The sequence below is a fragment of the Emydura macquarii genome, unplaced genomic scaffold, assembly GCF_026122565.2.
Source record: "Emydura macquarii macquarii isolate MOO-44397 ecotype Brisbane River unplaced genomic scaffold, CSIRO-AGI_Emac_v2 contig_3348, whole genome shotgun sequence".
In the NCBI taxonomy this organism is placed as follows: Eukaryota; Metazoa; Chordata; order Testudines; family Chelidae; genus Emydura; species Emydura macquarii.
The window spans coordinates 4,396,489-4,422,772 of record NW_027133485.1 but is presented as its reverse complement, the minus strand read 5'-3'; the positions used below and the strand labels follow the sequence as shown (position 1 = coordinate 4,422,772).

Here is a 26,284-nt window from a genome sequence, read left to right as displayed (position 1 = left end):
CAATCAGATATAGATTGGAGGGAGGTTTCAAGTGGTGAATAGAAAACGAAGGTTGGGTGGAAAAAAAGCATTTCTAAGCATACAGTACGATGACCCAATTTCCTCTCCAGTGAGTTCCAGGGCATGGGAACTTGCAAGTATGCAGGTGAAACACACAAGGTCACAATGCAAAACACCATGCCAAGTCACAACTACCCAGACCTGAAACACAAGCATGTAAAGTTGTGCTGTAAACCCGCACATCACAAGTAGAGATGGCTGAATCTTTCAGAAGTAAAAGAAAACAAGTTTCTACTGGAGTGTTTTGGATTCTTTAAAACCTGAAACTCAAAGGACGTGGGAGTGCACCATGGGGACTGAAACTAGGGTGAAAAAAATACGCAAGCGAATATTATGTCACTTGTTAAACTCTTTGGAGCAACCCTGTGTTCTGGGTTTGTACAAGATCTAGCACAGTGCGGTTTTGGTCGATGACTGAAGCTCCAAAGTGCTACCACAATACAAATTAATTAAAAAATAAAATACCTAGTAATAAAGCCAAAATCATTGGAAACTAGAGATGAGCTGAACTAAACCCCGCGATTAGAACCACCTGGAACTTTGGAGAAGTTTGTATCAGGACACGGACCCAAGCTTTCTGGCTCACCCCTACATGTCTAACAGGCAACCCCCCGAAAATATGGATCCTCCTCCAACAACACCCTTTTCATTGGGCTCCGCACAACCTATAGCAACTTTAGGAGAACTTCAATATAAAACCATAAGCTTGGCCCCCAGGTTTACTTCACATAGCCATGATCATAATCATCTACAGCTACGTGCATATATATGTGCACACGCGTGCGCACACGCATACATACACACTTTACCTTTACAATGTTGGACGGGTCCAGCAAACTACAGCCACAAGCATAAGGACACTAAACTAACATGCGCCAGAAAACGATTCCGTTTCAGAAATAGTTCTCCAGCGCAAGTAATGCAGGAGGGGGAGTGGAAGGTGAAACCATCACCCATGTTCACTGGGATTTGGTGTCAAAAGGTATCATCTGGCCGTTGCAGCTTATTCCATAATCATCCACAATGTAATCCACAATTTGGCGCAATTGACTCACTCACTCACAGCACAAGACCAGAAGATCAGGCCAGGACTGGGGTGCTTTAACAGGGCAGTGTGTGGGACCCAAGACTAGAAAGAGCAAAGAGTTTTGGAGGACAGAGCTGAACTGTGTGGAGGAAGCTGTCAGTGCATCTTAGACACTAGCTGGGTCTCCAGGGATGCTAGCCCTTCCTTTTCTTTAGTGGTGAAATTTACAAGTTGTAAAATCTATACTTTAAAACCTGGGCATGAAAACTGCTTTGAATCAGAGCCCAGGATTGCAACAATCGACCGAAAATTCAGGTAACAATTACAAAATGCCTTATTTTTCATAATATATGTTTGTGAGTTTAAATAGCAATGCAGATGTGTTTGAAAGTTACATTATGACTGGAATGCCTCATTCCATTGCTTTATCTAGCCATGCATTTATACCAGGCTCATGTGTATACTGTGATATATGGAAAAACCAGTCTGCTTCTTGTGAAAGTTCTGTTACCCTGGGGTTATTTCCACATTCTTAAACCTGCTTATCTACTCATTCACAGGTAAGTATGAACTACAGCTTGAGTATTGCCTTGTAAAGGTATCAGATCCCACCAATGCACCAGGATGCGGTACCTACCAAGATTAATTAACACAACTGCATGCCTGAGGTACTAATTTTCTGTCTTAGACTTCTCCAAACCCTGTTTTCAATATCTTTAAGTTCCAGAAGGACAACCACAACTTTATACAGAAATGATGATCGTGGTTACATTGTGCTACGAAATCTGGATCACCCCAGTCATTAAAACAACACCGACGCTAGAATGATTTTATAACCCTGCAGCTTTCAAAATGAAGCTGGTTTGAGGTCTAAGCCACACTGCGAAGTGGGGAGAGAGGTCTTCCACATCTGGTAATGGTCATGGCTGCAGTGCAACAAAGGCCTTCAATGGCAAACGTGGATGGATAACTGCACTCACCCATTTCAGCTACAGAAACACAGGGAAACTCAATGAACTTTAAAGGAACCGCTTCCACTAGCTCAGCCAATCAGAGGGAACCTATATGCACACAAAGTTATACATACTCTGTCCCTTAGTAGACACTACAGTGCATGCGTGGGACAGTCTGTGGAAGGTTCCCCAGAGCCCTACGTACACAGCATGAATGGTTCAGGGGTGTGATGACAATGACAAGGAGGATAAAGATGGAAGGTCTTTTATCGTGAAGGCTGTAGACAGCTGTGGATTCAGGAACCCCTTGCAATAAGGCAGGTACACGATGGTTTTGCATGGCCTCATCACTGGAGGCCCAGGTCATGAGTTCTCCGAGATAAATACAACATGCACATAAATCATTTGCTCAGGACAGCAGATGCTGCTTTAATCTCCATCTGCATTTGTCATGCGTTTGCAGATAGAATTGGAGACAGTGAATTGTTTGCATATTCCAACTAGCAGCATATAAATCAGGTTACCTTGTTTTTCCAGAGGTACAGATACAGATTTTATGCCAAGTTACATGCCTTATGCCGTTCCGTTGTGTCACCTCTGCTGACACACACTAATGTGATGGTGTCTAGAGGACCCAAACACAAGAGTGGTAAGGGGCGGAGGGGCAGAAGAGATGCAGAACTTCTTTGCACTATCTATATTTTTTGCCTTTTGCTTAGCAGGACCACAGGGGGTGGAAAGTGGTGCATGGTTTTAACTGATGGATTCATGGTTCTTTAATTATCATGCTTCCCTTCCCCTGCCCCAGGCAGCATGGGATTTCATATGATGCCAGCTCCCCTTCACTCCCCCCCACTCCGGTCCATTCTGTATCGATGGATCGAGTAGGTGAAAAAGCCACATCTTTATTGGACTGAAGATGGGGAAATTTCAGCCGTGATAACATTTTGATGGCGTTGTGTCACTCCAGGTACCCAAGACGTGAATAACAGGAATCTTGTTTGTCACTGTCAATCGTCAGTCAGGGGAAACTCAGAAACAGCTGAAGGTTTCATTAACTATCCCCAAAATCTCAAATATTGTATAGTTTGGGTAGAAAAAAAATTGGGTTGGAGACAAAAAAGAGCTCCTCATGAGAATTCTAGTACTTCCCATTTTGATAATGAGGAAAATACGAGGGGGACTATTTTCCTCACCAACGTCTCAGGTGAGTTTGCTTTTAGACAAAGCCAAGCAGTGCAAAAACACATGACATTTAGAAATGGGCAAACCTGGTGGATTCCAAAGACTTTCAGAAATTTTGCAAGCTGCTTAGAGGTGCTGCAAAACTCGTTCAAAGCATGGGAAACATTTCCCCTATCATTTAAAAGAAAGGTTATTTATTCATAACTGTTGTTCTTCCACAGTTGCCTCGCTGCATTGCCACTTGTAGGGTTTTTTGCAAGGGTAATTCAATTTTGAAATCATATTTTTTTTTTCTAGGCTTTGCAATGTCTTTGGTACAGAAAAAACCCATGTGAACTCCAAGCGAGCATCTTGTACAGGATGCATGTGTACATTTATTGCATTATAATAAATATACACACACTGCATTTTGTTTTTAAATTAGGAACATTTCTGCTGCCTCTCCTTGGCGCACTCTTCCTCAGACCCTCCTTTCTGCTGTATCTGTTATTCACTCTTAGCTCCATTCTATCATCCTGTTCTTTCACGGAGTTTCCCTTCTCTTTTCCCCAAAGCTGAACATTCAGATGCTAGAGTGCTCAAGTGGGTAAAGTATTAGGCAAAATGAGCTCACTCACTCTCAAGCTGGGGAAAAAATAGATACTTTTGTGAGCCTTGTTAAGAGTCAGGTAGAGTTTTCCTTTTGGGTGAAGGTTCAGATCATTTATAATTGTTCACTGCTCAACACTATAAATTAAAGGGGAGATTTTCTAAGGGCAGTCAGGACTATTGAAAGCCAGTAAGAACTGTGTGCCTAACTCTGGTTATGCCTCTGAAAATCTCCCCCTGCGTCACTAATGAGAACATCAAACCCTATGTCCGCTGAGATTTAAGACAACAAATTAAAAGTCGAGATTTTAGGGCAGCAGGCCTGAGACCTGTCAGATTACAAAGGAGAATTAAATGGCCAAAAATTGAATCTAATGTAATGGGTTTCACCAGCATGGAAGATTTCACTTCCTCTCAGAGATGAGCCTGAGCCCGAATCCTGGAACCAAACACCAGCAAAAAATTTTTTTGGATAGAGAGATTGGAACTTGAAGCTGGATCCAAATTTTGAGGCTGCCCCCTCCCCTTCCCCTTTAATGGATGGAACCAAATTGTCAGATTCAAACACTCTCAAACATTGGGGGTAGCTGAAAACTTGATCCAAAATTTTGCAGGTTGGCTTCCATCTCTCCTGTCTCCAGTATTTTCCGTATTCTAGGTACCAAATCCAGTGCACAAATGTATCATGTATGTAGCTACTTCACTGGACATTGCAAACATTTTAAAGCAGTCTCCTCACTGACTTACAAACACAGACTGGTTTCTGAGCGGACCATTGGCTACTCTTTTGGCAGGTAATTGTTTTCTGTCCCTTCAACTCAAAGGCAGGCTGGCATTCAAACTTCAAAGTGTCCCCGTGGCGAAATGTTGAGCCTTCTCTTTTGCCGTAGGCCGGTATCCCAGGATCGCCGCAACTCCCTTGGTCGATTTCTGAAAGAAAGTGAAAGAAAAGTGCGGGGAAAAACGGGTTCTGGCAACTGGATTCTTTGCTGTAACGTTTATATTATGCTCTTGTTTTCATGCTATCTTTGGTGTTCACTGATAAACACATGAGGCCTTCAGCAGATAAAGTGTGCATTATCCTAACATAACACCAGAGCCCTGGGTGGGTCACTGGAACTGGGGATTGAATTTACACAGCCTCTGTATCTCAATGCATGAGCCGCTATCACTGAACTAAAAGACCCATTCTATTAGCCAAGGCAGCAGCAGCCTCATCCTCCTTTAGCTATGTCCCAGCCACCACTACGGTTGGGAGACAGGAGGCAGAGTGCTACACTGACTGGGTGTGGTGCACGTACCAGTGTTGGGACAACAACTAAAGCAAGTAATGATTTTAGACGGCTGTATTTACAGGCATGGCGATGGTTTTCCTGGTTAATTATGAGATTGATCTGAATTGCTAATCCCATTCCATCCATCCTAGTAATTGATCTATTTTGGATTGCCTTTCCAAATACAAAAGCACTACAGGGAAAGAGATTGACCATGATACCGATTTCCCATGCAGCTGAATATTTAATCCGGATGGCATGAGAAGTGGACCCACGGCTACTGTGAAAACTACGTAGGGGGGAAAAGATCTGATTTGTGAACATGGCTGTTGAAATAAAACAAACGATTTTAAAATCCATTTTAATAAGGAAAAGAAGTTGTATAGATCTCAAGCAAAGGAACTCTCTGTCTCCATCAACTCACGTTCTACCTCAGGACTAAACAAGAACACGTCTACGCTATTCATCGGAAAGTAAAATCAACACTGAGCCTGAAGACATCCACTTATTTCTCAAAGGCTAGATTCTGCCACACTTACACTGAGTAGTAACTAAGGCCCAGGCAATGGGAGTTAGTTGCCTAAATACCTTTCAGGGTCTTAACCTTATCAAATAGCTCCCTGGGGATGAGGTGAGGTGCTATGATGAATAAGGTCGAACATGGCCCTAAGCTGAGTGTCTTTATTGCCTCGGGTTGACTACCCTGGATACTGAAACCTTAGATCCACAGATCAGATATGACACTGGTTGAAACAGGACAAGTTTCCATCTGGACTTTGTGCTTCACCCACATTCCGCAGGGAACGCCTACAGCAGTATGTCAGAGGGTGAGCTGGCACCTTTAAGGGAGTCTGAACTTAGCCTCTCCTGTGAGCAGTGTACCTCCCAGACGCTGGGTTCCTTGCTCTCAGTCCTATGATCAGGAAGATAAAACAGTCACAGGTGAGGCTGAACCAAAACTCCTTTAAAGAGGCTAGCTCACCCTGTGACACTCCGTACACACAGTAGATTCAATCCTCTGCCTCTCTGCGGAAACTAACAAGAGCGCCACATGTGTGGGTGGCTTTATTATATGGAATCATATACTATATAATATATATATATATAATAATATATATCAGTTCAATCAATGGATAGGACCGAGGCCACTGACTCATTTCACAGAGCCCAACAAACAGGAGGCAATGAGTGATCGACCTAGCTTGTTTCAGAACAGTGACCTGGGAGTTGTAAAGTTCTGTATCCCATCTACCATTCCTAACTATACAGTTTTCATGCAGTTTTTCTGATTTGAGCTAATAAAAGGAGCAAGTCTCAGGTCACAGATAGAACGGTTCAACCAAATGGTAGTTCTGGAAATTTGAGAATAAATCCTGTCTCCTGAAGCAATTAGTAAATTCATGAAGATACTAATGCATAGCACACCTTTAATTCCTCAGGAAAGGCATCCTGTAATGAATGTATAAGAGAACCTCTGCAAGTCTACTTTAGTAAAGTGTTCAATGAGATGGGATCCCTCTCTCTGCTTTCCCCACTCCCCAACTAAAGATGACCAAAGGAAAACATAGGGTTATCCTGAAAAGATCCTCTTCTACATTCCACAATACAATTTTGGATTCTTTGATCTACAGACAGTTCCCAACACGTCGCCCAGTTTTTAAACATGAAAACTTGAGCAAGCTCCTCGCCAACAGGTTCCCTATCCACATCCCAATTCCCAGCCTGCCGAGTCAAGATTTCAATTTCACTGGTCCATGCAGCTCTCTAGCCGACAATAGCCAGTATCAGATGAGTATAATCGCTATGGTCTTAGAACTTTTGTTTTGCAAATACTCTATGAGAAGGCCCTTTAGGGCAGGGATCGTCTCTTTTCTTTGTTTGTACAGCACCCTGCACAACAGGACCTCAGTCCAAGCTAGGCACTATCAAGATAGGAACATTTAATACTCGTCATAGTAAGAAGGCTTAGAAGTTGTTATGCATGAGAAAAGCCTCATGCAAGGGTCCCCCCTCCAGGGAGCTCATTGCAAGATAGGGCCTAAGTCTCCCTCATAGTGGAGGGAGAGACCTACAAAATGCAAGTTGGGCTGCTAAGTTTGTGTCAACATTACTTTGCGTTCCCGAATTCCATTTCAACATCAATTCCTCTGTGCAGTTCTAAAGGAGACAGATGACACCTTCTTGTGTGGAGATGTACAGGTAGGAAGAGATTCATTGAATTTTGACTTTGGGAAAATCATGTATGCAATTTTCCGTTATCTGCTTTCATACAATTTCATTTCTAAAGAGTCCCTTCCCTCTCTATCGCTATTAACAATGAGACTTAATTCCTTTAAAGTCTTCTTCAGTGCTTCAGCACTATTAATCTGTGTTGCATTCATCTCACCTTACACTTTCTCTGGTTTTTATCCCCATCATCTGTGATCAGCTTCACTGTCTTTTCTCTCAGTTTTCAATTTCTGACGCCAAATTGGAAATTTCTTTTATGACATTTTCCTTACAGAGGAAATCACATAATCCAAGATTTGTATTAATCCATCTAATATTCCAACGTGTTTTGAATATCAACAATCTTCTCTTACTGTTATATTGACTCTAGGCAACTTTAGATACAGGTATATTTTCAACAGAAGCCACGACATGGCATCAGGTTTCTGTTATTGCATTTTATGTCTTGCACTAAAAAGTCATAGTCAGGGAATGGGGTCCAAAAACATGATTTAACATAATTTAATATGAATAGAAAAGTTTTCACAAAATGTATTTCTTTTCTGCATTTCAGTGAAAACAATTTGTCTGAATTTAAATATTGCCCCACAGGCTTTACAAATGCTGAGAAACAGAGAGTGAAACAGACTAGATACAATAGTGAAATTGAACAGTTGACTGCTATTCTCCAAAGAGAGAGCGAAGTGTGAGACCAACAGTGTAAATTATGAAAAGGAAATTCAACTTTTAAGACTCTTACAGTTATAATAATGTACAGGAAGGGCATTTATTTAAAGCATATATGATGGTAACCAGACAGAAGTGTGAAAAACTGTTTTAACTTTCTGCTTATATTTATAATTTGCCATCTATGTCCCTTTAAAAGAAATACAGAAACATTGCACTTTTGTTTAGCCTTTTCCTCTCTTCTCTTAAAAACTTGATATAAATATTAAACATTACCAACTATAGCAGTCATTTATACGATGCCTTTCATTCAATGTTCTCCAGTAATTGACTTCTGTACTGATTACAAAATTCCTGCCTTACTTTATACCTTACTTTATTCTTTTACTTAGTAAAACAGAAACGTTTTTAAAATTAACTCCTGCATAATAGGTTTTGTATCTGTGCAGAAGCAAATTAGCCAGCCATGATGAGCTGGTGGCCAAGTGCTCATGAAGAACGGAGAAGAGCAGGGCTGATGAGTCCTTTTAAGGATGGCTGGCTGGGATTATTTGATTGGAGTGATTTGCCTGGAGATCCGGTGAATGAGAGAGGCAAGACGACCATGCAAGGCGGTGGAGAATCACTCCCCCCCAGGAGGACTGTTTGCTGTTATAAGCTCTATGATCTTAGGCTGACTCTGGCGCATTTCAGCAATGGAACAGTCTGCATTTCCAAAGCATCTCTATGAGCCACATATAGAAATCATCCCTGAACTGGGATAGTTTAACTGCATCTAGAAAGGGAGGTGAACTCCATCAGAAGAAGGGAATTCCCTCTCTTCCTCCCACTATCCCTGGCAATTCAGAAATGGATGGAGCTGACAGGTGACTGCACACATTCCTGCACTGTATGCATACAGGCAATGTGATTGATTGATTGATTCCAAGGCCAGAAGGGACCATTGTGATCAGTGGTTAATCACCCTCACTGTTAAATTTTTCCATCTTGTTTCCAGTCTGAACTTGTCTAGCTTCAACTTCCAGCCACTGGATCATGCTACACCTTTCTCGGCTAGACTGAAGAGCCCATTATTCAATAGCTAGTCCCCATATAAGTACTTCTAGATTGTAATCAAGTCACCCCGAACCTTCTCTTTGTTAAGCTACATAGATGGAGCTGCTAGAGTCTATCACTACAATGCACCATAAAGCGATCGTTTTACAACTGTCTCCTCCACACATCTCTGTCATAATGGCCCCAGCTGGATCAGCGCCAAGCCTGAACCTTATGGAAAAGTCCAATGGAATGAAATGAAAATGTTTACTTTTCACATAGGTTTTCTGAAGCATCCTAAATACAGAATTCTTTCCCTCTCTGCTTTAAGGAATTACCAAAAACCTTAGAAAGGCGCCAATTCTCTCAAATCCTATAGCTCCTCAGAGTAAGTACTACAAAACACACTTGTTACTTCCGTTCTGCAGGACTTTCCCATGTGGGCCCACACACGGCTCTGAAAACCAACAATCCATCCAAGGCTGCCCATGGAAAATCCTCTTGCTGATGTTTCCTCATGCACGCAGACAACCAGAACTATATTTCCATTTGCAGACTGCATTGCATTAAGTGCTGAAGTTGTTAATAGAGGTCAATAGCAGGCAGTTAGAAATAATAGAACACAAAGGGCGGGGGGCTGGAGGGATTGCATTAGCAACAAACACCCCTCAAATGTTCTGCAAACATCCATTAGGAAGGTCAGTGAGCTCATAAAACTGTCTACGAATAGCTGATAGAAAATGTACAGCACCCAGAAAGTAATCTGGGCTGACCTACTTCTTTTTAAAAACTGATAATGTGAAGTGTCTGCTACAGAGGATAAACCTATTCATAGCTTAACAGGAAATAATGTAAAATAAATAAATAATCCACACAGCAGCCGGGAACAAAACTAATGGCTACAAAAGGTGGATGTGCTATTTATATGATGCTGGGAGAGCAGGGTTTTATTGAGTCTTCTGGAACTGCTACTTCAAATACAAATCTATTATTGCTTCTTATCAGTCATCAGAATTGAATGGTTCAGCTCTTTGGAGGCTCTGGATTTATTTATAAATAATATACACAAATACCACACCCACTATACAGATAGTAAATAAATACACACACCCGCACAATGTACACTTGTGAATATATATTCCACACACTATATAAAATACACACACCTGCTCTCAGAAGCGTGTACAGACATGCACAGAAAAAGAGAGACATAAATTAGATGATGAAGCAGCAAAGGGTTTTAGTGGCATGAGTTGGGATGGCTTCATGCCTCAGCAGTGGAAACACAGCCCTCTTCACTAACAGCACTGGGTTTTTAACCACAAGATCACCTCTCCCGCCCTTTTGTTGTACCAGGTTATATCCCCAAACCCTGAAAGATGGGCACCCTCTACAAATGCTGTCATTTACTGTTCCCTCCTCCCAACTCAGACCCTTGTTTGAAAGCCTTTCCCGTGCAAGCCTCAACCATCCTAACATAATAGGAACATGATATTATTAGTATTTATTAAATCCTACTAACTGCAGCACTGATATAAAAATCTTGCATCCAGACATCTCTCAAAGCAATTTACAAAGATTAAGGCCCAGATCCAGCACAACATGTAAAAGCGTGCTTCCCTTTAGGCACAGGCTTATTCAGCAAAGCACTCGAGCATATTCATGAAATCAAGTGCCCCGCTGAACTGGGACCTATGTGATGCGGCAGCAGAGCACACGAGCCTGATTCTCCCCCTCTGCAGGACACCATTAACGCTCACGAGCATATCCTGTGGTAGGAGACATGGGCCTTTGAAATCATACTAAAATGCCTGTTTTAAAATCTCAGCTGCACTAATTCTTTCAGTTTTCTTCTCTGGGTGAATGTGCTGAAACCACTTGCCATGTTCCTTGCTGTTGTGAAGGACGTGGTCTGAACACCCACAGGGCTCAGGGTATCTGCCACTGAATAACACCGTGTCCCTTTAAAACAGTCCGTTGGTGCAGGAGTGGTAACATTGTATAAGCCCCAGGGGTGAAATTCTGACCCCACTGAGCTCAATGGGAGTTTTGCCAATTACTTCAATAAGGCCAGGAATTCACCCCAGGTTTTGGTTTTTTCCCCCCATCTCCCAAATATTCAACTCTGGCACAGGAGGCACAGGGCCCTGGGAACTCTAACACAGCCAGGGAGCTGCTGTAAGAAGTGCTGAGCAAGTCCACTTCCCACAGAAGTCAAAGGGAGTGCAGGTACCCATCACTTCTGTAAAACAGGGCCATGGTTACACCGCAGGACACTCAGAATGAGAGAGAGGAAAGAGAGAAGTGCAGCCATGCAAAGAAAGAAAAGAACATCTTCTTTCTGACCCAGTGAAGGGAAAGAATGAAGTTCACCCAGACACCTCCCAAGCAGCTGATTAAAAGGTCTTTGAAAGCTTCTCCCTCATTTCGATTTGCTTGGGCAGAAAGACTTTCCTTCTGCATTACTGTATGCCTATACAGAGGGAGCGGGAGAGAGATTTAAGGCAGGGAGAGAGCCGATTTAAGAACTGGAGTGGAATGGAAGATTATTGCTCGCATGTGCTTTCCATTCTACAAGGTGGGTTCCTCATTGTAAGCATCATGCAAACAAAACCAGCACCCTTCTTTTTATGTCGAGAGCTGGCTGGAAAATGGAACTTCTGTCCTGAGGGTAATTCTAACTTGTAGTAGTGCAGTAACTAATTACTACTTGTAGTAGTGCAGTAACTAAGACGCTTAGAATTAGTAACTACTACAAAACACGCCTCACACTTTTCATTTTCATGCTTTTGAAAAATTAAAATATTAACTCACAACATTAACAGTATAATATAATATGAAAGTCTGAACAAAATGAAACGAGAAAACCTAAACGAGACATTTAAACGTTCTCTAAACAAACCCAAAAGTCCAAATGAAACGTTTCAAGACTTTTCTGAAAATGTCACTGAAATCGACACATTCTTGCAAAACATTTCCATTTTGATGACATGGCATTTTCTAAAAATAAACCTGCTGAACATTTTCCAACCAGCTCTGCTTAGGGTACAAGTAAGCTTGGTGATGGGTGGTGGTGGTGAATCTACAGATTGGCACATAGTGTGGTAGAAGTAAGCCTAGATTTTCAAAGCTGCTAACTACTGCGGGTGTTTCAGTTTCCAGGAATCCAACCTGAGACATCGAAAAGGGAACTCATTTTCAGAGCACGGGTGATCAGCATGTACCCTCTAAGGTAGCTCCAGTTTTGCTCTAAAAAATGGAGGCACGCAACATTTAGGTCATTGTTTTCTTAGGGTCCAATCCCAGGCCCATTGGGAGCCTTTCCATTCACTATCAATGGATAATGGGAATGAGACCTTTCAAAGAGTGCTTATGCATTGTGCAAAACAGTGAATTGCTTCAGCTGTCTAACCTCTTATGCAGTGGTGCAATTGTAGAAGTTATTTAGACTGGAAGAAGCTACGCTCTGGAGATAACCACAGCATGATCCAGGATTCACAAGCTGCTAGAAGCCTATTTTTTTTTGTTGGTTCCAGAAGTGGGAAAAAAGTGTCCAAGGAGGAAACAAAGCCAAAAAAAAAAGAAAAGAAAAACTCCCCTGCCCTCTTGCCTTATACTTCCCCTCATGCTCTAGGCCAGAACTCCAGGGCAAAAATAGAACCTGTATCTAGCAGGCTATCACTCATTCAAATCCCTCATGGCATAATGTCAAATCACTCCAGCTAAGTTTTATGCTCATCTTTTAAGGTAAATAGGAGAAAGGTGACTCTGAATGCAGCTCAGGTCAGTGCACTGTAAGCTAAAAGCCTGCATGTGTGTCGGTTCAGCAGTCTCCAATGCTCCTGTTTTATGATAAGAGTCAATATGTTTAATGGAAATGGGCAGGGGGAAAGAAGTAAACAGAAGCTGTTTTGATAGACTTCAATGCCAGTGATACCGGAGGTTTTATATAATGCAGGACCAAATAAAAAACAAATATGTACATATAATCGATGGACAGCGTTCAGGAAAAGAAACAAATAGAATGATGCATGGCCTCCTGCGAGAGCTGGCGTGTGCTAGCAGCCCTGGTGTGGAATTCAAAGAGACAGGTAGTCAAGAAGATGCCCTTAGACCCCTGTGTTTCTGTGGCAGCTGCAGTGTGTGAGAACAGCTCCTTATACAACAAAGACACGGAGATGCAAAACAGATCAATGGGTGTCTGTCTCTGTTATGTGAAAACCTGTTAATAGCAGCCACCAAAGCGATTGTTATAATCCTGACCCCTGACTACAGAAGTAATGCATAATGCATTTGTGTGATTTGTATGGGGGAACCGTCAGAGGGGAGGGAAAAGTTTATCATCTATTGGGGTAGGTGGCCATTAGCGCTGTGTACGTATAGATATCTATCTCAGCTATTTATCTAGCCCCCACAATGATCGTATCTGAGCAGCTCACAATCTTTAATGTATTCATTGTAATAATACACCTGTGAGGCAGGGCACTGCTATTATCCCATGTTACTGATGGGAAACAGAGGCACCCATAGACTACATGACTTGCCCAAGATCACACAAGAAGTCTGATATGGAAATTCTCCCCACTGAAGACTTTAATTAGGGGAGATTAAATAAGGGACTCGTCCAGCGTAATGACGTCTAGCCAAGATGGCTGATCATAGAGCATTAAGAAGGGGATATTTGACTGAGAGACCCTTCTTCCCTAGGAATTTTCCCTCTTTTCCATATGCAGCTGGATTTCTTCAGGTTTTAAACCAGAGGAAGAAACTGACAAACATTACTCCAGGGGCTCTAAACAGATAGACAGCAATAAATGAAAATGACATCCACACAGGGACTTGAGCTATTGTGAAGGGATTGTACAAAATGAGTCCGCTCAGTGCTTCACAGAAAGTTTCGAGGGATGCCAGCCTGCAAAAATGTGCAAATCCGGATGTCTGATGGTTTGTGGGAATCTGTTGGATGAGATTAGACAGCCAAGCCCCTTGTGAAAATGAGTCCGGAAAAGAAAATATTACAAACTGACATTGATATATTTGAAAGACAACAAAAAATAATTAAAGGGCTAAGGCTCTCTACATGGCGTATTTTGGAAAGAAAAAAAAGATTATTAGTTTTGATTTACAGTTTCAGGATTACTGGGGAACTATCGATAAGGAATTCATTAACAATATTCTTAGCATTATTTCTAGCACCATTTTAAATGATGAAAACTGAATGATTTTCTAAAATCTCATTCCTCTCTCTTTCAAGGCACCTATTCTATTCTATATAGGTTCTTATCCTGCACTCCCCACTGTAGTATCTGATTGCCTTCCAATAATGCATTAAGAAATGTGACTAACATCTGTCACGTTTGTTCTCCCATCTTCTTCTAGGCAGAGAAGCCCTTGCAGAGGATTGTCTTGCTTTGGTAGGGTTTGGTTGGTTGTTTTGTTTTTATATTTATATTTATATGTTTTTGTGTTAGAGAAGGGTACGGTCAGCAAAATGTGCCTTGGACTTGGAGAGGAAGATGGTGATGTCTGTGATGGTCCTTTGATGCACCTCATCACCATAGCAACTACCGCTTCACAAACAGTGAAGGTTTTATCCCCTCATCTACTCTGCCAGGTAGGGAATGATTATCTCCATTTTACAATGGGGCACAAAAGGGTTCTGTGTGGGATTTTGGAGCATGAGTCCCATTGACACAGGGCTTCTGATCCTAAATTCTTTAGGTGCCCTCAGCAAATTTACCCGAAACAGTTATGAGTGGCAGAGTTGGGAGTTGATCCTGAGCTGTGGCCCCCCAGCTGAGTGCTTGAACCACAAAACGCTTACTGTTTTCCTATTTCCAAGTGGCAGTATGTGGGCCTGTTAGACAGTTAGGGCCTGTTCCGGTTCTCACTGAAGTCAATGGCCAAGTTCCCATTGACATCAAGGAGCAGGATCTGGCACAGTAACACACACACAATTTGCACTGAACTTCAACGGTAGCGGTAAATGTCTCAAGTCATGGCTCCTCCCTCTCTAAAGAAAGCATCATACTTCCAGTCTGTGTTCTGCAGTTTCAGTTCATGCCAGTCTGCGTCAGCTTCCAATATTCAGTTACGGTCAGCTGCGATGCAATCCTGAGATGCATTAATGGACACACCGCAGACGGGGTTTGAAGTCTAGGCCTTTGTTGACTTCAAAGGCTACTGGATCTGGCATGCAGCCCTTTCATACACCAAGTTCTCATCTCACAGGGATGTAATGGAGTGGGCTCCTAGGAGCACTTGGTAAAATTCTGCCTGCAAATGAAAGGAAGGGTCAGAAGGGGACATGATTTCCTGCTATTCAGGGAGTTTCCTTCCTCTATGGATACCATGAAATCATCCCCATCAAAGATGATTTCTCTCTGGAGCTCATAACAAGTCTGATGATCAGCAATTGCTCTGCCTTGGGGATGCACCAGCATGCACTGACTGGCAGGCTGAATGGAGAGATGGGAGGGAGAAGACAAGATCCAAGACTCCCTACAAGCCCTAACCCCATCTCACAAGTAGAACACAGCACTGTAGCATCAATCAGCTCTGTATTATTTTCAGAAACAAAGGACTTTTCCCACAAAGTGCAGCTTAATGGAAATTTCTCAGACAAACAGCAGGGCTACCATCCTTGGTTATGGTTCCAAGATAGCATCTTTGTTTCCAGGGGAAAATAAAAGCCCACGGTTCAGATGCGCAAAGCCATCTTGGGGATTCAGACACACCATCTCCATTACCTTTAAAAGGCTAGATCCTCCGCTGATATAAATCGGCAGAGCTCCATTGTAATCAATGGCATTACACCAATTTACACCAGCTGAGGATCTGGCCCAACATGTCCCAATCCCTTTGACAACTTTGAAAGACTCAGCCTGGATTCCCCATCCTTCTTTACTGCGAGCACCTGTATCCCTAAGGCATGGCTAAAAAAGGGGACTGATTTTTCAGGGACCTCCTTCTGAAAACAGTAGCAGCAGCTGCTGCACTCAACATGTTCCTTTCTCTGAGTCCTGAAATGCATGGTTCAATAAATCCTTAGGTGTAAAATTAGCCCAGGTATTTGAACACTAGCAATGCGCTCTATGATTGCATTACACTTCAAAGGTACACTAACCCCAAGAAGTATGCCAGGATATATAGCTAGTTAAATAGACTACATGAGCAATACTCTTGACTACCTATTAGGCAAATTCTTGGCCTTGACTTTGTACAGTCCCATGTGATTTCTTTCTTGCAATTAGGAAAGAGGGTGGCTGTAAAACTGATGCTGAAACTCGTTAGTAAGTTGTGACTAATTTCATTTGTATTTGGCAAGCACTAATTGCCTCTTACTTCAATGTTTTTTGCTTTGTACTCTGGCTCACAGCATTTGCGAAATGAAATGAATTTTATGCACCCGGCTGATTAAGGGAAAGCGAGGCTCTGGGATGGTTCCAGCACAGGCCTCAGCTACGCCAGACAGAGGTGTAGTCTGGGGCTCATGCACTGGCGCTTTTCAGCAAGACCAAAACCAAATTGCTGCCGTAAGGCAAGGCAAAGTGCTTAGAAAAGGACACGGCGCACTAGTCAGCGAGTGGTTCTCTACCTGCCAACCGGGCAAGGCTGGATTGCAGCTCAGAAACAGAGGCCACTCGTAGGAAGCCTTTCCTCCTTTAGGCTCATGGGAAGGAGTGGGTATCTAGTGAGTTTAGGCTGTGATGCACACACGGTGAGTCTGGCTATGGGGGAAGGAACTCGTCTAACTTGAACTCCACTTGGGCAGAGCTGACACCTCCATGCCAATGACCCCGAATAGGTTAATTTGGGCTACTAGCCTGCAGGACCTACTAGCAGGTAACCTGGCTGCAGTGAACCACTAGGGGGAGGTGGCTGCATTCTCTTCTAAGTGAGGTGCAGTTATAAAGAACGTGCATCTTTCACTTGGGGGGAGGAGGCACAATGTTCACACCTGGCTACTTTGTAGGGGCGCATTAGCCTGAGACTTCCTGACTCCGACTGCCCAAGGTCTCTTGGTCAAGCAGCCTCTTCCATGCTGAAGAGCAAGGTGCGTTCACACTGCCAATGGGACGTTTGGCACCTCCTCCTGCAAAGCCAAAGTGCTCCCCTTTTTCCATTTGTTGCAAAGTTCTGGGAGGTAAATGAAGTAGTAAAGTGTGGAAAACGATGGGAAAGCCTGACAACCACCCAGTTAAAGGTGGGGGGTGGGAGAGAAGAAGAGGACAAACACAGGAGTGTTTGTTACAGAATACATTAGAATGGTGTGACAGGTACTGTGGCCACAGTCCTGAGAGGCAATGGTCACCTTAACCCCAGCTACAGGTCGAGCAGTAGGTGGTCAGGGCTGGTACAGATCAAGCCATCTGTAACGTTAAAGCAGGTCAATGGAAATAACTGAACCTAGGAGTAAAGACAGATTCTTTATAAAATTCTACAAATTATAGAGGGAAAGGACCTATTAGATGAGACAGTGTCACCTCTACCAGTGCAGGATGATCCTACAACACATACTTAGATCTTTATGTTCCAGGTAATGGGGCTAAAACCGCTTCTCTTGGGAAACGATTCCAAAAGCTAAGCTCTCTCCAGTATAACTTTGATGTTCACCCTATATTTTCCTGTGCTCGCTTTGACATTATTCCTTGGTTCTTCTCTAAATAATTCTTCTGCAAACGTGGTGTTGACATCCTGTAAATATTTGTAAGCCATTGGGCCCCATCCTGTCAAGGCGTAGCTCAACCAACCCAGACATAATGATAGTTAGCTCTATTTGGTTTTCTTGTACGTCACGCCCCTTCAGGCTCCTATACATCACTGCTGGTCTGCAATGGATCAGCAGTCCCACCATAAGCAGCTCTCAGCCTGAAAGCAGTACAATAATTATCCCACACTCTGAATATTCCTAGGGAAACATTTTCAATGGTGGGTGAATCCATTATAAAAGTTGCCTGATTTTTAAAAGTGCCAGGCACTTAAAAATTGCCATTGAAGTCAATGGCAGCAGCATATGCTCAGCACCTCTTAAAATCATGTATTTAGGGTCAGAGATATGGATTTTGGTGTCTGGTTTTAGGCACCACATGTTGAAGTGTTGGCCCCAGTTTAATAGGGAACTGAAATGGTTTTAACCAATGGGATTTAGAAAGAGATTAAACACGATGAATAGTCTGCAGTGAAAAGAGCTTTTTAAAAAGTTAAAATGAAATTTGTTTAGCTACCAACACCCACATTTCAAACTTGGAGCATCTGCAGTTCTGTGCTGCTCATGCCCGGAGAAGGGAGGGACATTCCTTGCACTGCTTGGAGATATCACGTCACTAGAGAGAGACCTCAGGGCAGGAGTTTGCAAGACTGACTAGTGATGTTGGGTGCCCAACTTGAGACATGTTAAAACACGGATTTTCAAAAAGTGCTTCGCACCCTCTCTCTGAAGTTCAGGCCCCTTGAAAAGCCATCATCTAGAAATGGAGGCAGCCAAAGTAAACAGTCACTTTTGAAAATCTTCCAGGTGTTTTAAGGTAAGAGATGGAAGAACTGACTTCAAACATGTTGGGAGTAGGATGCTTTTAAAAAAAAAAAAACACTTTTTCTAATGATCTGGGAACTCTGGACCCAATTTTGCAAACACTTGTGACCACTGCAAAGATACAAAACCCTGGATTTGTATTTATTTAAAGCTGGGGTTTTTAAAGAAATTCTAAGGAAGTTCAGCATCCAAACCCCAATGCATTTCAATAGTCTCCTTTGAAAATCCCAGGCTTAATTCTTATTTTTCTTCCTCACATCTTGCATAGATCATTACAATTTAAAGATGTTTATTCTGTTAAATTACTATGTATTATTGATTAGATTGATTATTTACACTTCACACAGAGAAAGCAGACTGAATAGTTTCACTTCCCACTTGTTTTGTGAAATATACAAGATTGTTACTATTGCATTTTTGCTCCCATAAAAGCAAGGGAATGCTCAAGAAAACCTACGCAAATTATTTGACTGTTTTCATGGAAACAAAATATTATGAAATCTTTTCTATTCATATTGGGGCAAATCCTTAATTTCAAAAAGGCCTGCAGGTACTTAGCATCTCAGAATTTCACAACAACTTTCCTCTACTTTTTTTTATTGTTGTTTATAGCTGGAATTCTCTGACATTGTCTCAAAAAAACCCTAAACTTTTCAATTCCCTTGTAAAAATGTTACTGTCTGATATCCATGTTTTACTGATGTGAAAAAAATAAAACAAAAAATAAGGCAAGAGAAATTGAATCTTCAAAAAACCCCAAGAACTAAAATTACAAGAAGGAAAGCAATATTTTCCCAGTGCTGAATTATGCTGCATAAAATCATTGAAGAGAAGAGCCCTCAAAACTTTTACAGCTTGCAAGACAAGACATCTGACAGCGATGACTCACAGGATAATCTCCTGCTTATTTGGAATTTAGTCTGCCATAAATTTTCCATTTTTCTTGGTATGTCTCCTTTTGTAATATGAAGCACATTAACATATTCAGATACACAGTGCTGCCTGAATAGAGTCAGTCATTCAAAGCCCAAATCACAGCCCACTAGCACCTAGTGTCAAGAATGTATCACACTCTAAGGTCCTTCAAAAATAAATATTCCAAAGCTCTAAGTCAGAATCCTCCAAGTGCAGTGCCCACCATGGAGCTGCCAAACTGCAGTGGAATTACGTGTCCTGAGTTGACAAGATCTATGCAAAACCACATTCCTGCTTCTTCTGAGGCAAGCAAACTCCAAGAGCTGAATTTAGATTACCTTCATAGGTTGCTTTGAATCCCAGTAAGTTGCTGACGCTGTCTGTCTGGAAGAGGAGCCACATCTGGTGATTTGTGCTGACAATCAGATCAGGAACCGTTGTACCTGTCAAACTGTCCCAAAAAAACATTGTGGGTGTGTATTTCTCCAACAGGGCTACTTGGCTCGCTTTCCATTTCAAAGAGCACATGCACCTTTTCTGTGGGGCAAACAATCACTTCCATCAATGCTATCAAATCTCACTTTTAAAAAACGAACTAAGCAAATTTTAGTGCTCCTGAAAGTAAAATGTTGATACACCCTCTAGGATCCAGGCCTAGAGCAGGCATAGGCTGAATAACCTCACCTCAGCCACATCTCTCTCTCTCAAACCCAACCTGCAGCCCTCCTCGCTTTCCCTGGGCCAGTCCTAGATTGACTAGCAACAGAAATGAGAATGGAGCCAAGTTGTGCAATGTTATTTTTCGCTTTTGAAGGGCTGCAAGAAACAAATTTATCAGAAGACTGTGAGGTCTAGTGGATAGGGGGCTGATCTGTTAATCCGGAGACCTGGGTTTTGCTCTGTCTGTGACCTTAGCTATGACACTTAAGCTATGTCTACTCTTCAAGCGGCATAGCTATGGCACTGTATCTATGCCGGCATAACCCCGCAACGTCAATGCAGCCTACAGCCAAAGGGGTTTTTCCATCACTGAGAGTCTGTCTCGCACTAAGTGTCTGTACAGCGCCTAGCCCAGGAAGGCCCTGATCTCAGATGAGCCCTTGAGGCACTATTGTAACACGAATAACGGTAACTTCCTTTGTTTCCGAAGCAGGACACAAAACCTGCAGGTGAGGGAAGCTGGTGACTGAGTCACCTTAATTGCCTCCTCCCCGCAGTTACTTATAAAGCAAAAAATAAAGTCAAATATTACAAATTTAATTTAATTGCATTCCCTGCAGCACTTGTCTGCTGACAGGAAAGTTTTCACAGGGATCCCAAACAAACTGTAGACCGGCACATTATCTGGTGAGTCTGCTGATCCTACATGAACCCTGGGTAACGCCAGGATGCTATATCCTACGGAAGCAGTGGGGCATAGTTCAAGCCAGGAAAGACACTCTCAAGTCAGCTGAACCAGCAGCCCATTAGAGAAATGCCACAACACATCCATGTTCATGAGCTAGATATATGGCCTCCTATCCAGCCCCCGGGATTATTCGCCTTCGCTGGTTTCAATAACACACACAGGCATTTGAAAATGGAGTAGGAGGTGTGTGTGGGGAATTCTAAGGATGAGGAATTCATTTTGGTTAGGGGCAGGACTTGAGTTTTTAGTGGTGGGCTGTATTAAATAACACTTTAGGGGGAACAGTACTACTCGTGATGTATTTTTAAAATCGTGTTAACAATGGGTGGGCAGGTAACGTTTTGTAGCAATTGCCTAAACATACACACAGACACAGACACACACGGTTGTTGTGTGTCCTGCATCACCCACAGATACATCAATCACGGTGCCTGAAAGTGATCTTGATGAAATTGATCCCAGAGCTCTTGAGGCAAAATTACTGTTCTGCATGTGAGCAAACACAGCAGCTGTGCATCGGCAGCATCACATGCCTGGACAGAACTTAATTCCTCGTTGGGGTTTTTTAAAGAGGCAGACAGAGGGAGAGAGATGGAGGACTGACCAAGAGGAAAAGGTTACGGCTTCCGAGTTTTACACCTGGAGTTTCAAACTCCACTTTAACCCAGGATGGTAAGGCTGAGATATTCAAAGTTGAAGGAAGGATTTGAACGCCCAGTTCCCATGAACATTAATGGAAATTAGGTGTCTAAAGCCCCAAGAATCACAGCCTAAGAGTCTCCATCTCATCGGAAGGACAGGCACGTCGTACTGGGGTGCATGTCAGGAGAATGACAAACAAGCTCCCACAGCTCAGTTTGGACTTGAATCCTCAGGACACTACGATGGTTCCCCGATCTGCACCATTAAAGTCGTTTGGAATTTTGCCCTTGAATTCAGTGGATGCAAGATTCAGCTCCTAATAAGTAGCCAAGAACTGGTCAAGGCTAGGGACAGAAGCAAGGCTGGTGCTGGCTTCAGAATCAGACTCCGGACTCTAGCTCTCACAGCCAGTAGCTGCAGCCAGCGGGTATGCATGCCACACACGTTCAGCTGGATCTGCACAAGAGCTCAGTGAATGCTGCAGGACGGCTGCACCCACAAATATTCACTCATGTTTATAAATGAATTCACTTCTGCTGCCTTCATGCCCCTCTTGCACTCGCTCTGACTGGTGAGTTTTCAACTTGCACTGGGTGTCTTTACACCATTAACTTGATGGCAAGAGTTATACCCATCCAGGCAGGAAACAGAAACTATACCATGTGACTTGTGTGACCAATACAGCTCAGCAACAGAGATCCCAAATTTGCAGTAGCAAGCTGCTGAGTAGCTAATAGTAACAAAAAAACGTGGACCGATTAGGCAGTAAGGCTAAACCTGGGATGATTTGGATATTACCACCCCCAGGCTCTTACACAATGCTTTTCATCAGCAGATCTGACAGCACTTCATGAAGGAGGGTCACTATCATCATCCCAGTTTTACAAATGGGGAAACTGAAGCACAGAGAGGGGATATGACTTGCCCAAGTCACCCAGCAGCAGCGCCAGGAACAGAACCCGGTCCTGTGAGTCTCAGTCTAGTTCACACAGCTTCCGTATGCGCATGGACGTTCCGCAAAGTGAAAATGAGGGATTATCTATTGACTAAATTATTTATTACAGACTATTCCCTCTGCTCTAATTTTCATGGTCAGACCAATCAGCTGTGAAATGTTCTGAGGCACTTTAATTACAAGTACATTCACAATAGTCAGACTTCAGTTATATACACCGCAGGTGAGAAACGACTCAAATGTCACTGGAGTTCACACTCTGTTGAACAGAGACAGTGTAAAAGGAGTGAAGGCAGAGAGAAATTCCAGAAGAAAGTGAAAAATTAAGCAAAAATGAAATCAGAAAGAGAGACAGACAGACAATGCCACTTACATCAGCCTAGCTTTTGGACAGTTATTTTACACATAATGCATGGAACATATTTTCTTTAACTATAAGATATCTAGCTAAAGTGGAAGGATAGTCTAGTGGTTAAGGCACTGAACTAGGACTCTAGAGAACTTGGTTCAACTCTCAGCTCTGCCACAAGCAACCTTGGGCAAGTTACTTAATCTCAGAGCCTCAATTCCTGATTTATGATGGGAGATGGTCATCTTTCCCTGCCACTGTAAGTAAGCTAGTTTTATAATCCCCTGCCAAAAGAAAAAGTTCACAAAAGCTCTCACTCAGTGAGCAGTCAGTGAAGACCCGCTCAGTCGATCCCGGAAGTCGATGCAGTAAAACCACCCCCTCAAGTGGCGTAGTGCTGCATTGATGGGAATGCAGTTCCCGTAGGCGCAGTGCAGTAAAGACTCTGCGCAGAATGGAAGTACAGCAGTTGACAGGAATTATGCAGGCTACGCAGAGTAGCTTGTGTAACTCCCATCGACTGCTGCCAAATTCTGAGGTAAGTGCAGACCAGGCCTAAGACTTCTCAACACTGTACACTTATTCACCTAGGTCCACATTCTGAGGTCCCTTCTCAGTTTTCACTTAATCCACCTAAACACGGTCAGCGGCCTCAGTGAGAGCTTTACCTGAATAAGGACCCCGCAAAGCGATGCTTAGGTTGTAAGGTCTTTGGGGCAGGGCATGTCTCTTGCTCTCTGATATTGCAAAGCTCCATGTTTACATGCACTTTGCACAGATAAAAACAATGGCCCAAGATGCAGAGCAACGCAGCATCAGGTGTAATCCACTTTCAGTTCCCATTCGTTTAGCATTTGCTCTTGCATTTGATTTCTGACCCCATGCATTCAACTTCTTACCTATTACTAGTCTCTCTTTCTTTTCTGCTTAAAAGTGGATTACACTTGACTCTGCATCTCGTGCAATTGTTCTTACCTGTGCAAAATGCATGTAAATCACTACCATTTTGAGTTGGTAGCATTTTATGCACCTTTTGCACTGGTGTAAATGATGACACAAAGTCAAGGGCAACAGAAGAATGGAAACAGTGGGATAAGGGAACAGAGATTCTGAAGTCATTCTCTATTGCAGACCATGACCTAAAACATTCACGAGCTCTTGACCCTCTAGAATCCAAACACCCATGGTAAATATCCTGATGCAAAACCCTTTACTGATTTGCACAATGCTAAAAGAAACTCTACTTACACATAGAGCACAGTTTTCTGGTCTCCAACCTGCCCTCCATCGCCCACTGTCAGCGTGTCGTATCCTCTTTCCAAGTCAAATTCTTCAAAGGTGAGTTTGATAACCTAGCAAAGATACAGCATGTTAATATGAATCAACCACTGAGGCAACCTACAGCTCTTCTTGTCTTGTTTATTCTGTGTGTGTTTATCGGGGAGCAATTTATAGGTGCATTAAATCTCCTGGACGTTGGAAATGGTGTCCAGTCTCACTTTTTATTGCATTGTGGCATTTCTCCCCAGACACACAGAGCTATTATTGAAATCATCTTTCAGATTCCTTTGCTGTCTCTATCAATTTTCCAGATCCATTTAGTGATACAGAGACATGCCTGTTGAGCTTCCAGCCCAGGGGCTATATCCACTCTGCTGATTGGTCACTGTCACCATGCTATTTTCTCTTCAAATTTGGGGTTTGGATGATGGATTTTAATGCACATATAAGTGGTATTTATCAATCAAACATGGTGCAGGCAGGTTTAAAGCATTCTGGGGCATTGACTAGACAGCTGTGGTGTTGGGTGTGTACTCAGAGGGTTTCCTCTCTGGCTTTAGTGGCTGCTGTTTCTCTCTCTGCTTAAGATTGCTTGAAGACACAGACAGACATTACTGCATTGGTAGTCAGCTCCCCCCTCACAGAGCAATGGTGTCAGGCTCTTTGCAGACTTAGACATCACTGCATCAGTTCACAGTTGGTTCAAGTTTTCAGAACTTCTTCACATAAACATTGGATGGGAGTTTCCAAAGCACCTATGTGATTTAGGAGCACAAGGCCTACTGAAAGTCAAAGAGACTTGTGCTCCAAAATCACTTAGATGCTTTTGAAATTTCCACCCATTTTTTTTTTTAAATGAAAGCTTCGTTCTGCTATTATTATTATGACACTGGGGACCGGGGCCACAGGCACTGGCCTACCATGCCTAGACTTTAATTCTGCGCTGGGCAAACTCTGTAACCTACTGCTAATAAGGGCCTGATTTGCAGAGGGGCTGAGCAGCCAGAACTCCAACCAGAGCCAACAGGAGCTGTTGTTGTTCAGCACAGCTCAAAGGCTCCCGATTCAATAAGCATGTATTTAAATACAGCCTTATTCAGAGAGGCACCTGCGCATGTGTCTATATGAAAATACCTTACTGTGATATAACATCTTGGATTATAAAATATGAATTTATTTATTTTTAAATCTACTCTGTTTTTTCACTATTTATGCTATTTGTTTAATTTTGCATTTCAGATTAGAAATAATCTAAAGTAATAAGGACAGGGACTTTGTTATCCTGAAAGTTTGCACAGCACCGCACAAGTGCTATGCCAGTAAATGAATAATTTGGGACAATGGTATGAGATGACCAGCTGGTGTAAACTGACATAGATCCATTGACACCACTGGAGTTACACTAATTTACACCAGTTGAGGAATGTTGCTCATAGTCTACTCTCTACAGGAAGTTATTAGGAATTGAAGTCAATGTAGTTCCACCAAGTTGCATTAACTGAGGATCTGACCCCATGTGGGTCAATTTCACATTCTGACTCCTCTGTCTGTTTCACTGTCATGCACCAGCCTGTTATGTTTGGGTTTCCAAAGATGTGGAAGGAATGTTTAAACCCCATCATCACTGAAATTTAAAATAAAATTCTATCAGATGTGTCTATTTATATTACATTGTAGGGCAACAATAATTTATTTAAGAAGTACATGGAGATCAATTATATTTGGAAGCATCTCTCCAAAGGGACACCACTAACATAAAAAGAAAACAAACAAATGTCTGTCTAAACATTTTTCATCCACTAAATTTAAAAGCAGCATGTAAGGCTCTGACCATGCTAATCCTTAAGTGCATGCAGAACTTTAAGCACATCAGTAAGCCCACTGAATTCAAAATGAACACAGATTTCAATGGCAGTTGATTTCAGCGGTACTACCCCCATGCTTAAAGCTACATGAGTATGCCAATGTTTGCCAGACCAGCGCCTAATTGTAGGAGACAAGAGAAAAGTATGTTTCTCTTTATTTTTCCATTTGACAGCACCGTTAAAACGCATTTCACTGCATTTCCTCTTTTGCTTCATGTTCTGGTGGGTCTTTCACACAGCAGCGGGGAGTGGAAAACATTTAAAAAATACAGAAAAAAATGTGATAGCAAAGTGGCTCAAGGGAAGATGTAGCATCT

The 26,284-nt window shown here is 42.5% G+C and overlaps 1 protein-coding gene across 1 annotated transcript in view; it reads right to left on the bottom strand.

Moving 5' to 3' along the window:
• CSMD2 (CUB and Sushi multiple domains 2) overlaps positions 1-26,284 on the bottom strand; it is a 495,048-nt gene that overhangs the window by 190,880 nt on the left and 277,884 nt on the right. The window contains exons 11-13 of the mRNA XM_067533952.1: positions 24,070-24,173; positions 19,806-19,918; positions 4,561-4,743 (exon numbers count right to left, since the gene is read on the bottom strand). Of these exons, the coding sequence (XP_067390053.1) occupies positions 4,561-4,743; positions 19,806-19,918; positions 24,070-24,173 (400 nt within the window). The remainder of the gene's footprint in view (positions 1-4,560; positions 4,744-19,805; positions 19,919-24,069; positions 24,174-26,284) is intronic.